Source organism: Primulina eburnea, chromosome 12, assembly GCF_022965805.1.
Source record: "Primulina eburnea isolate SZY01 chromosome 12, ASM2296580v1, whole genome shotgun sequence".
Lineage (NCBI taxonomy): Eukaryota > Viridiplantae > Streptophyta > Magnoliopsida > Lamiales > Gesneriaceae > Primulina > Primulina eburnea.
In genome coordinates, this window is record NC_133112.1 from 29,619,779 (window position 1) to 29,633,364 (window position 13,586).

A 13,586-nucleotide genomic window follows, 5' to 3' on the forward strand; every position below is an offset into this window, starting at 1 on the left:
ATGATATATACACACACGCACAAAGCATGACAAACAAACAAGATGTAATAGAATAGTTCCAACAAGGAAAACACATACATAAACAGAACTACAAATAGAGTGGTCCATGGGTAGCACAAAGCATACAGAAATTTAATAAGCCCAAATCACTTGAAATTTACTCACAACTAATGGACCAATAAATTGAAGACTGGGTCGACAAATGGATAATAGACAGGAATCCAACCCAAATAGATGAAGAACCAGAGACTTCTAAAACAACCAATTCGAGCGAGTTTTTTCTCTTGGGAGTTCGGAACAGACTCAATCTGTGCGTCATTCATTTCTATAAAAAAAATACACACATACATCCCTTAATCAAGAAGTGCTTAATGGATAGATGTATTACCACATGAAGATTATTTCAATGACTTTCAAAAGCATTTTGTCAAACACATACCGAGCCCAGGATCAAGATACGACGAACCGACAATAATAAAATTCCCAAACAAAAACCAACCTTAAAAAAAAAAACAACTATAAAATACGACTTTAGAATTCGAGCAACTGATTCATGGGCACCCCACAGCTACCATTACAAAGCTAAAGATAAGTATTTTCTGGAATGACAAAATACTTTTTAGATTTTATAACATGAGTTGAGAGGTGTCGAGAGTTTAAAGTTAGGTTGGATAAACTATCTATGATTTTGAATTACAACTTTTTATTTTGGATTTTCAAATATAATTGTTTGTTTTATTTTTAAAATGGTGTCAAAAAAATTATATATTTAATATTCAGTCTAAAATAATGTGAAAATAGAAAAAAAAACATTCTAGTATTTTTAAGAAAAACAAGTTGTTGACGTTTCATATTTATAGAATTTATTTAGAAATAATCCAAAAATAAATAGATCATTACATACATCGTCATTTATTAATTTAATATTCAATAATTTCAACTAACAAAAATGAATTTAATTCTTTGCATAAAAGTTAAACCACGACAGGAATGGCCGGTTGTCTTGTCAATATTCTTGCAAGCACCAGTCCAGCCGAGACGCCGAAACCAAACAAAGTGTGCAGCCCCACGCAGAAGTATTTGGTCTTGAACAGCTTCACTTTATTCTGTCAATATCAAAATAATATATATATTTTTTTAGCAAAATGCATGGGATAATTTATTTTATTCTATTTTTTTTTACAGCAACTTCGTCCCAAATTTGGAAATTTTAATGAAATTTTTTGTTTTGAATAGTGCCGTATATTATTTTGTATGATATATTTTAATCTTTTTTCGAGGTAGACATCAGAGGAAACACATAGGTATTAATGAGTTCTCACCTGGTAGTTCTTTTGGACAAAGCTGAGTAGAAGATTTGCTATTGGCAATGTCATACAACCAAAAATCTGAAAAAATAAATAATTAAAATAATTACTTTGAAATTTTATGAAGAAATAGGCACTAACAATAAGCACATCTAGAGATGGACTTACCACACTGGCCAAAGGAACAGTGTTGGTATATCCCAAAGCAAATAAGAGTGCATAAAGCCCCACAACACCATATTGCAATACTTTGGAAGCTTTTTTAGTGCCCAGCCTCACCAAAGGAGACATTTTTCCAACAGCCTTGTCATCCTCTATCTGCACGATTCGAATCCGAACTCGAGTTTAGACATGTTGCTGAATCTTGAATATCATTATAACATGATGTTTATAACATAGATATGGATGGATCACCTGATGGAAATGACTACAGAAGAGGATTAAGGTTGTCGTGTAACCGACGAGAATCGACGACCAAACGACGGTGTTAGTAATTGGTAGCTCACCCCTGTACTCAGAATGTAATCAAAATCAGTACCAAGAACTAAAAATTCACATTTTTTTTTACAAAAAGATTACAAATGAAATTTGATTTACTGACTCATAAATCATCATATATATGTATAGGGATGAGTAAAACAGACCTAGCCGAGCTATGAAGCAGATAAAAGCCGATGGTTGCGAGCGGGCCGAATCCGGTGAAGAGCGTTGGCTCTCCCAATCCGTCGTAAGCTACACGATAGGGTGGACACTGCAAAACATCGAATCGAACACTGGTTTTAGTACAGATGTACGAAATACTCCTCCCAATGCCTGATGAACTAGGATCAAACTGATACTAGTTCGAATTGATATATGTTTTACCTGGTAAATGTAGAAGCAAAACACTGAAGCGGCTATCAAAATAAAAGCCCGAACACTTTTTGCAGCCACCGCTAGCCCAGTAAAGCCAGAAAAACCGATGGCAAGTATTGCCCACGCAGCGTAGTTTATGGCATTTCGGCTTCACAGTGATGAAAGCTACTATTAGTCCTTCATTTTACCACGATAATTTATCACAAATTTCAAAATTTTTTTTTCAGGATTTCTCTGGGGTAGTATTTGATCCTCACCTGCCAAAGATATTGACGACCGATTCTTTCTTGTTCTTATCTGCTCCAGTGTCAAAATCGTAAACGTCGTTGCTGCATATTTAGAGAAATTTAGACCACAAATTTCTAGACAAGATGGAAACATTCTTGAATGCGAAACAAGCACAGGTGGCGTACCTTAATTTGATCCAAATATTGACAATCACGAAAGAGGCCAAGATCATGAAATAGCGCCCCACAGCAGCCTGTCCCGTTTGCCAAAAAGCTAATGCCGAGGCCACCTGTTATTTCACACATAATTTTTCGTTAAATCTTGGGTGTCCCTAAATTAAAAACATTAAAGAACTGATTTTTTTGACATTTATTTTACTTAAAAACCCTATATTTTTTTACTTGTTAGGATTAGGATTTATTTAGTCAGCTTCTTCAGCTAAATTAATTTCGGGTTATATTCCTAATATCCGACCGAAAGGCCATATATGTGATGGACACGAAGGCTTACAGTTGCGGGAACGAGAGCAACAGTATACAAAGGTATTTTGGCGGCTCTCCATAATAAAGTAGATCTCGATAAATTTTCTTCCTCCACAACTTTAATCTCTTCAACCGGAGCACTACTAAATTCTGCTACTTCCGCAACTTCTGCTCTGCACTTTAACACCAATCTGGTGTTTAGCTTTGTGCTAGATTTCAACACATCCCCTGTGAATGTAATCTTGTTTGAAGCTATTCTCTGGGGCAATCTTGGCATATGCAGAGCTTGCGGAGCAGCCGATGACACCGAAAAGTTCCTGAAATTATGATCAACACACCCGCTCAGCCTATTAACGACGCATGAAATAATAACTTAGAAATGAATTAATTTAACTGATAATGAACTTGCCTATTGGGAAGTTTCAAGTAATCTTGGCTGATTTTCTTGATGCCACAGCCATTCATGTTCACATTCAAGAATGTGGTTGCTGCCATTTCCAGAGGTAAGTCGACTGATTATTGGCTTGAGATGTATTGGTTATGATTTCAAGCACTATGGAGCTTTTGGTGTTGGATTTGATTTGCTTTTCTCCAGAAGAATTGTGAGCTTAAATAATCACCCGTTTGGCTGTCTTGGTGTGCGGCCTCCACAGGTACACTAGTCAACCAAAAATGACCAAAACAATAACGTTGAACCAATATTAGTAGATTCCAAATCTTTTAATTTTAATTAATTGTATTGTTTACTATAAATTATAAATAAAATTTTAAAAATTTTATCTTACTTTTTTCACATTAATAAAATAATTAAATAAATTTCAAACGACATCATTATTATTATAATTACCATAAAATATTATATAAATATGTGAGATAAATATTTGAAATTTATAATTTTATTTATTTAAACAAAAAAAATATATTTAAAATTCATAAATTTAAAACCCAACAATTCAATTATAACTAAATGTTTTTCAAAATGACACAAAAATTCGTGTGAGATGGTCTCACGGGTCGTATTTGTGAGGCGGATCTCTTATTTGGGTTATCCTTGAAAAAGTATTACTTTTTATGCTAAAAATATTACTTTTTATTGTGAATATCGATATAGTTGACCCGTCTCACAGATTAAGATCCGTGAAACGATATCACATAAGATCCACTCTTTCAAAATTTATCATTATTATTTCTGCTTTGTGATGGCTTATCAGATTTTATTTTGGTTATTATATTAACGGCCGCCGGGCGTCTTTTAGCGGAAACATGGATCGAATTTAGGTTTGAATGGATATCCTCGGATATTATTTAATATTTAGCCATGGCCCACATGTATATTATATACATGCATCATAATAATTGGATAGGTATTAATCATTTTATTTTAATAATTGAACAGAGGAATATGTTCTCTACGAATGATGTAAGATAAAATTCAAGTAACATCAAATTTCACTTATGCTAGCTATTTTTGACACGTGTTGTGAGTTTGTATATATATTTTTATAATTAATTTGATAATATCATGGTTGTAAAAATCAATGACGATTTAACTATAATTTGAAATGCTTACATGTTACAATTTGATTTGATTATATTTAAATGATGATCATACGATAATTATGAAAATTAGTGAGCGACTAAACTACGATATGAAATAATGATTTTTTTTTTAAAAAACAAAACAGATTATGATACCAAATGTTTTGGCTATATTTTGCACAAACTTAATAAATACTAGGGCAGGTCTCTTGTGAGACCGTCTCACAAATCTTTATCTGTGAGACGGGTCAACTCTACCGATATTCATAATAAAAAATAATATATTTTCACGGATGACCCAAATAAAAGATCTGTCTCACAAAATACGACCCCTGAGACCGTCTCACACAAATTTTTACCTAAATAAAAAGAGAGACTTGTTTCAATTTTATATCAATTATCCATTGCGAGTGCGGAAGCAAGTTGATAAAGAAATTGCCGCCTCATAGCAAAGATGGAAGAAGTCATGATTCCGTTCAAAGATGGCCTAATTTCTCTTAAATAAATTTTGTTAAACAGATTACCTAAATGTTTGTAATGGATTTCACGAGTATAAAGATCAATGAGTTTAGTTGTTTAAAATATATTTGTTTGCCTTTGTTGACCAGTTTCCATCATCATATTGAACGGTAACGTAAATGATTATTTTAAACTGCTACAAACCACGGACTTGACGGTCTAAACAAATCGACCAGTTATAATGATTGTTGCATTTTTTGGGTCACACACATTTATAGAAAATTCTACCATGTGTATTCGTATTTTGCAATGTCTAATCGATAAAAAATTGAGTTTAGTGTTGAACATTATTGAAAAAATAGAGAGTGAGCGAAAAGCTCAAGTCGTAGTATTATAAAACTGAATAAATTAAGAATACAAAGAAAATATGTTTATATAGTTAGGATAAATACAAAAATAATAAAATGACTAATCTACCCTTGAGAGCTAACAATAATATATTCTAATATATACTAACATCCCCCCTCAAACTCACGATGCTACATCTAAAAGCATGGAGAGTTTGTCAGACAAAAAACGGAAGCGCGAAGTTGAATGTGCCTTGGTAAACATATCAACTATTTGCAGAGAAGAAGGAACGAAAGGTAACGTAATGGTGCCAAGCTGGAGATGATGAAGAGTGACGTGACAATCGATCTCAATGTGCTTTGCCCTCTCATGAAAAACTGAATTGCGCGCAATCTGAATTGTACTATGATTATCATAATATAACGGAGTAGGATGACGAAGAAGGATACCGAAATCCACAAGCAACCAATGTAACCAAACAATCTCGCAAGTATTTGAAGCCATAGCACGATACTCGACTTCGGTAGAAGATCTAGAGATAACAACTTGTTTCTTACTTCTCCAAGAGATAACAGAATCTCCCAGAAAAATACAGAAGCCAGTGGTTGACTTACGATCCGTGGGATCGTCAGCCCAATCAGCATCAGAGTATGCACGCAGCTCTAAGGAGAAAGTAGAAGGAAACAAAAGACTCTGAAACTGAGTTCCCCGAAGATACCTGAGAATGCAAAGAACAGCAGCCCAATGAAATGTAGTTGGTGCAGTGACAAACTGACTTACTATATGAACAGCATGCGCAATATCTGGACGAGTCACGATGAGATAAACTAATTTGCCAACAATAGTGCGATATAAGGTAGAATCTGGCAAAGGAGGTCCATCTGACAGAGATTACCGAGCGTTGGTCTCAAGAGGAGTATCAACTATCATGTTATCAGTTAGACGTGCACGCTCAAACAGATCTGCTATGTACATTGACTGGGATAAAAGACAACCTTTTGGAGAATAGGCAACCTCAATTCCTAGAAAGTAACGTAGCAAACCTAAATCCTTCATAGAAAAGCAGCAAGCTAACTCAAACTTCAAAGCCTCAATACCATCAATATCATCACCGGTGATTATCATGTCATCAACATATACAGACAGAAGTATACGACCTGCACGAGTACACTTGACAAATAATGGGAATAAACCCAAGTGAAGTAATCACTATAGAAAATTTCTCAAAACAAGCATGGGGAGCTTGTTTGAGACTATAAAGAGCCTTACGAAGTCTACAAACTTCACCAGGTTGGTGAGCAACACCAGGAGGATGAGCCATAAAAACTTCTTCATGAAGATCACCATTCAAGAAAGCATTCTTGACATCCATCTGAGAGATTTTCCATCGACGAACAGAAGCAACAACAATTAGAGTACGACTATCGTCATTTTAGCAACGGGGGCAAATGTTTTCTCATAATCCATGCCATGCTTCTGAGAGTAACCTTTAGCAACAAGATGAGCATTGTAGCGCTCAATAGATCCATCAGATTTGGTCTTGATCTTGTAGACCCAACGAGAGCCAATGGTGTGCTTTCCTGGTGGCAACAGAACCAAATCCCATGTATGAGTCTGATGAAGAGCAGTCAGTTCCTCAGCCATAGCCTTCTGCCAAAGTGGATTAACAACAGCTTCGCTATAGGACAAAGGCTCAGAGAGACGATGAACAGAGGCAACAAATGAAGCGAAAGAGCTAGAATAACACGAGTAAGCAAAATCAGGTAGTCGAGTAGACTTACGAACCCGAGTGGACTGACAGAGTGGAGGATTATCCGCGATGCCAGAAGATGATTGGGTTGTCGTAGGGGGATTTGGAGGAGCAGGAGTCTCGGGTGTGGTCGTGGGCAAAGTCTCGTCGGTGTCGGAGGTGAAAGGGTCAATGCGAATAAGATCTTCATGTGTCATATTATGCGAACTAACAGGTATAGAAAAGAATGGAACATATTCAAGAAACACAACATGACGAGAGACGTACAGTTTTTGACTAATTGGATCAAAACAACGATACTTTTTTTGACCAATACCATAACCGAGGAAAACACACAGAGCATAGCGCGGAGAGAACTTATTGCGCTTGATTTGTGGTCGGAGAACAAAACAGGCACAACCAAAAACATGCAATGAAGAGTAATTATGAGCATGAACATACAATTTTTGAAAGGGTGACAAACCTGAATTGTGTGAAGTTGGAATTCTATTGATCACGTGAACAACAGTAAGAATTGCTTCACCCAAAATTCATTAGGAACATTAGAAGACAGTAAGAAAGAGCGAGATGTTTCAACAATATGTCTATGTTTTCTTCCGGCAACACCATTTTGTTCAAGGGTTTCTCTACACGAGGTTTGACGTATGGTACCATCAGAAGCAAGCAAACGTGAGAAATCATTAGAAGTTTATTCACCCCCCAAATCACAACGAAAACACTTGATGACAGCTGAATGTTGATTTTTCACAAGAGCTTTAAAATCATTGAAAATAGCAAGATAATCAGACCTATGTTTCTTAGATAAACCCAAAAATAACAAGTTCAATCATCAATAAAAGAAACATAATATCTCGACCCCCCTTTCGTGGGGACAGAAGATGGTCCTCACACATCTGAATGAACAAGATCAAAAGGAGTAGGAGAAAAAGATAGACTTTTATAAAAAGGTAATGTCGAAAATTTTGCCAGTTTACAACCACTACAATCAGAAATATCACAATTTTTCAAAGTTCCTAGTGCTCCTTAGAGCTAAAAAATTCAAACGAGACGCGGAAACGTGTCCTAGACGATTATGTCATAAATAAAAAACAGAAGACGACTTACTCAAGCGAAAAGAAGAGAGATCCACACTAGATTCTGCAATATCTGGTACTCTGAGATAATCCAAAACATAAAGTCCCTCCTGTCTACGGCCTGTCCCAATCAGCCTCTGGGATCGCGGGTCCTGCACATAACAATTTGAAGAAGAAAAGTAGACTAAGTATCCAGACTCACATAATTGACTGACCGAAACAAGATTAAGTGTAAGATTTGGAATATAGTATACATCGGGAAAAGATAAACAACACGTAACTAGAGAACCAATGCCTACTAATAGCATCGGTGTACCATCAGCAGTCACAATTTCAATTGAAGAATTGTGAGACAAAGAAGCAAAAGATGACAAATCAGGAGACATATGATGAGATGCTCTAGAATCCAAGACCCAGATGGACGAAGATATACCTGAAGTGCCAGAGGATGACAAACCTATATGTGAAGAAGCTGACATAGCATGACGCTGTGAAGCGAGGAACTGTTGAAACTGCTCAAACAAATACGGATCCAAAGACGGTGCAGCGACTGCATTGTTAGACTGAGGTGGTCGATATGTCCACTAGTTTGATGGATTACAAGGTTTCCATGGAGTGTTCTAATATGGCTGCTGTTGCTGCTGCTGTGGTTTCCATGGAGTGTTCAGAGATGGCTGATGCTGCTGCTGCTGCTGTGGTTTCCATGGAGTGTTGTGTGGTAGTTGTTGTTGCTGTTGCGGCTGCATTTTTCCTTTACTCAACAATAGTGGGCATTGAGCTTTCTAGTGCCCCTTCTCTTTACAAAAAGCACACTCATCTTAAGAAACCTTCGTATTTGACCTGTTTTGGTGATTAGCTTGAGGTCGTTGAGGAGCTGCACAGACAGATGGTGAAGTCAGAATTGTCCTTTTGTCAACAGCGAGGCCATACATGTGACGCCGAAACGTCTAAAACGAGAGCCTCAACACCTAACCTGCGCATGATGGGGTGCTTGCGCCTGCCCTATGGCCTAGATTTTTTTATTCCACACATAGGGAACTAGGGCGACTCTTTTAGGCGTCTCAGTGCATCCCATGTTGCCTGAGAAATTCCCATGCATCTTTTAAGGCTCATGTTTCTTTTCCGTTCTTATGTTATATTTTTCTTTGTCTTTTACCTTACCTAATTTATATTCATTAATCCGAAAACATTCCAATAATCCACTACATGAATAAAATTAATACATGAATGTATATACTCGTCAAAAGAGAGTTTATACGAAAAATCATCACATTAGGAAAAGATAGATTTTGGCTTTGAAACTTTCTTAATAGAGTACCATCATATTTACTAGCCCAAGAAGTGAACATGATGTCTTGACCTTCTTGGAAGTTTGTGTAAAACCAGGGAACAGTACCTACAAGGTAACTTCCCTATAATTTCCTTTTGGTTTTTTTTTTGTATCACATCTTGGCTTCTTAAGTGTTTCATCGAGGCGGTCACTCCTCACACTTACTTAAGTGGTCTCCTTTTAAGAATATCCTACCATACCATGATTTTTACAAGCAAATGTACCGTTAAAATACAAAATTTATCGTCACTACATTTGTAAGAAACAACAATCATTCTTCCTATGAATGAGAAATAATTAATTCTCAAGTGCTTTCACAAGTTTTCCCATTTATTTTTCTCATTGAACCAAGATATTGTGTAGGGGTGGGCATAAAACCCGAAAAACCGAAAAAACCGACCGAACCGAATAATTCGGTTTAAATGGTTCGGTTTTATCGGTTTTTCGGTCGGTTATGGTTTTAAAATATATAAAGTTCGGTTTTTCGGTTCGGTTTTCGGTTTTAAGCCCCAAAAAAACCGAAAAACCGAACCGGTCATATTTTTGTTATATATAAGGTTTTTATGTATAATGGGTAATATTATTGTTAAATATAAGTCTTTTTATATATAATGGGCCTATTAAGATTTAGGAACTTAGTATCATTAACCCTCAATTTTTCAATCCGATCGTTTTCTCTTATTTCTTACCACTCATCAGTCGACGTTCTCTTTTTTCTGTATATATTTCTTTAATATTTCGTAAGATTATTTGTGTTCCATTCGAGCTGGTTGACACCTTGTTATCATTCTTATTACTGAATATTCCGTTGGATTCATGCATTTTCCGTGTTTACATGGTTAATTAGTTATATACAGTTATTATATTCGTATGACATGTTTATACACAACACAGGTTTTATATATATATATATATATATATATATATATATGATCAAGTCTCACAAATTAAATATTTGAAAAATACTATGATTTAGATTTTAAAGACATAAAGTGACATATAATTTTATCTCTCAACAAATTTTAGCCAACCGTATATAACCGGCCGTAAAAACCGAACCGTATTACAAAAAAAAACCGAACCGAACCGTAATAAAATGGTTTGGTTTTGGACTAGAGATATTCAAAACCGAAAACCGAAAAACCGAACCGTTGTAGACTAAAACCGAACCAAACCGACCGTTGCCCACCCCTAATATTGTGATATCCAATCAACAAGTTTAGATTTCTACTATGAAAACTTTATTTTGTAGGTTTTAAACTCATTCCTCTTGAAAAGCTATTGTTGGAACATTTTATGTTCGCAATCTTGATTTTGATGTTAACAAAACTTGTTATTATATTTCTAACATATTTATTCATGTGTGAAGTTGTAAACACAAGCTGAAAACTGAAAATGAATTTTGCCAAACTCAATTTCTGGCGAGTTTCGGTGTTCTAATGATATCTCTCAACTGGATAATTCAAATGACAATCCGCAAACTTCACTGACAAGAAAACTCAATTTGAAACAAGTCGTATTTCATGTCAGTTTGGCAAAATAAAATGGTATCTTGGTAAAACTGGTTGTTGAATGACCAAACTGATTGCACGAAAACAACAATCAGTTGGGTATGAGCAGTTGGGTATTTTATCCATATCTCTCAGCTCAATTATTGGAATGAAGCGATTCAGTATACATTGGAAAGATAAGATGATGATCTACAAATCTTCTGCAATAGTCAAAGTCTGAATTGAAGCTTAAAATGTGGATAAATGGCGATGAAGTTACTAGTTATGCACAACACACCAGTTGAGCTGCAGTTGAGATGCTGACCAGATGAACTTCTGACCAGTTCAACCACTAACCAGTTTAAACAGCTTATCAGTTTTAAACCGCTGACCAGTTCAATCGCTGACCAGTTTCAACCGCTGATCAGTTTTCGATCGTTGAGCTGATCAGTTTTCAACCGCTGACCAATTCAACCCCTGACAAGTTTCAACCGCTAATCAGTTTTCAACCGCTGGCCAGTTTCAATCGCTGATCAATTTTCAACCATTGACCAGTTTAAACCGTTGATCAACCGGTTTAAGCTCGGGAAAATGTTCAGCAAGGAGAATTTGACCGTTGCAATTTCAAAAACAGTACAAAAACTTTTCAAACGGTCATATTCTTGTGTCTAATATATATAACATTGTTGGGGCTTATAAATACAACATCTTGAAGATCAAACAAGAGCTTTTGAAGAGGATTCAAAGCATGAGCAGCTAGCATGAAGAAATCTGCTATTTGATAGCACAAGCCCTTATGTTAGGATACATTTGAAATGTACACTTTAAAGGACAAATTCCTCACACACAGTCACTCACACATATACAAGAGACTTGAAATTCAAAGTTTAGTTGAGTGAATCTTCACACGAAGACATTAAAGATTGTGTTTGTAGTCTTGGCATAAGAGACGTTGAACATTATGTGGATTGTGATGTTGCGGTCTATAATCAAGAGTGTGCTAGGAGTTTCAATTAGACAACAGATAAGTCCTAAGTTAAAATGGATTTGTACAAAAAGTGTTGTCAAAATCAAAGTCTTCTAGTGGATCATTCCCAACAGGTTATTAGCCACATACTTGTTCAAGAGGTTAACCGGGTCAACAGGTTTGACCCGAACCTTGACAATAATAAGTAATAACCGCCCACATGTTAGCCGGTTACAGTTTTCGGATCTAAAACCCGTTGACATGGCCTGTTTATAATACATATATTAACAAAATAAAATGGATAAATTTATAATTCCAGATCGTTAGCTGGGATTTAGGAATTTTAATTGATGAAGCATATACAAGAAAATTAAAAAAATGCATGTACTAACAGTATTATTTTTTGAAAATCAAGGAAGATCGACAACAAAGACTCAAGACATCAAAATGTAATTTTTTAAATCAGGTTTGAATTTATGGAGCACCCCTCGTAAAAACATTATTTGCAAAACACAATTTCAATTTTAGATAGTCCTTGTGAGCCAACAAATTCTATGACAGATAACGACCTTTATTCAAAGCAAGAACAAACTTCTTAAGGTATTTTAATTAAATTTTCAAAGTCAAAATTTGTGAACAAACTTTTATCTGATTTGAAAATATATGCATGATGGACGTATTGTGTATTAATTATAATTAATTGTTATATTAATTCTATTATATTATTTTAAACTGTATTAAAATCCATGCAAGATGAATTTGATTGCTATCTTGGCAAAGATAATTATCATCACGCCGTAACTCACAAGTTTTTTTTTTTTAAAAAAAGATAATTATTATCTATTAAAATTTAGAGTTTTGAGTTAATTTTTTGGGGCATGAGATTGAGATTTATAAAAGAAAATTTAATATATTATAATTTTTAAATTAACAATAATTTGTCACTAATCAATCCATGAATCTATGTCAAATTAGAATAAACCGATTTAGGGCATAACGATGTTTTGCAATGTTAAATCGAATAAACTGATTTTTTTTTTTGGAAAAAATATATATAATATTACTAATTTTTTAATAAAATTTATTGAGAGGGATAATCGAAATTTTATGGGTATTAGGATAAGAGTAGGTCTCATGTGATACCGTCTCACGGATTATAATCTGTGAGACGGGTCAACCCTACCCGGATTCACAATAAAAAGTAATACTTTTAGCATAAAAAGTAATACTTTTGCATGGGTGACCCAAATAAGAGATCCGTCTCACAGATACGACCCGTGAGACCGTCTTACACAAGTTTTTGTCTTAGGATAAACATTTACCAATACGCCAACTTCATTTCATTAGATTTTTTTTTTTTTGTGTAGCTTATCTCATTAAATCATGCCGCATTTTCTCGAACAAATCTTGTTTGAACTAATTATTAACAATTAAATGCATGTATTAAATATTATGTATAAAAAATCTTATGTATGTAAAAATAATTACAATAAGGCAAAAACATGTGTGAGATGGTTTCACGGGTCGTATCTGTGAGATGGATCTCTTATTAGGGTCACACATGAAAAAATATTACTTTTTATGCTAAAAGTATTACTTTTTATTGTGAATATGGGTAGGGTTGACCCGTCTAACAGATTATGATCCGTGAGACGGTCTCACATGAGACTCACTCTTACAATAAATCACATACAAAACTTCTGATTCATTTTTTTAAAAAAATAATCTCAAAACACGACAATCAATTTAAAAATAAAA

General features: G+C 34.9%; 1 protein-coding gene across 1 annotated transcript; it reads right to left on the bottom strand.

Annotated features, from left to right (window-relative positions):
• Positions 1-837: 837 nt before the first annotated feature.
• On the bottom strand, positions 838-3,529 carry LOC140807264 (2-carboxy-1,4-naphthoquinone phytyltransferase, chloroplastic-like). Its single transcript, XM_073164047.1, has 10 exons — positions 3,282-3,529; positions 2,901-3,189; positions 2,576-2,679; positions 2,420-2,491; positions 2,172-2,310; positions 1,952-2,058; positions 1,722-1,815; positions 1,476-1,625; positions 1,323-1,388; positions 838-1,106 (listed from the first exon to the last, which is right to left on the bottom strand). Exons 1-10 carry the CDS (start codon positions 3,365-3,367, stop codon positions 975-977), a joined length of 1,239 nt encoding a protein of 412 aa, XP_073020148.1. The 5' UTR covers positions 3,368-3,529; the 3' UTR covers positions 838-974.
• Positions 3,530-13,586: the final 10,057 nt, after the last annotated feature.

Bases quoted from the DNA above. Each gene is read 5' to 3' on its own strand.
- LOC140807264 (XM_073164047.1), bottom strand. From the start codon at position 3,367: ATGGCAGCAACCACATTCTTGAATGTGAACATGAATGGCTGTGGCATC. The intron at 2,311-2,419 runs GTGAGGATCAAA...ATCACTGTGAAG, and splicing joins GTCGTCAATATCTTTGGCAG to CCGAAATGCCATAAACTACG. The intron at 2,059-2,171 runs GTAAAACATATA...GATGTTTTGCAG, and splicing joins TTTGCTTCTACATTTACCAG to TGTCCACCCTATCGTGTAGC.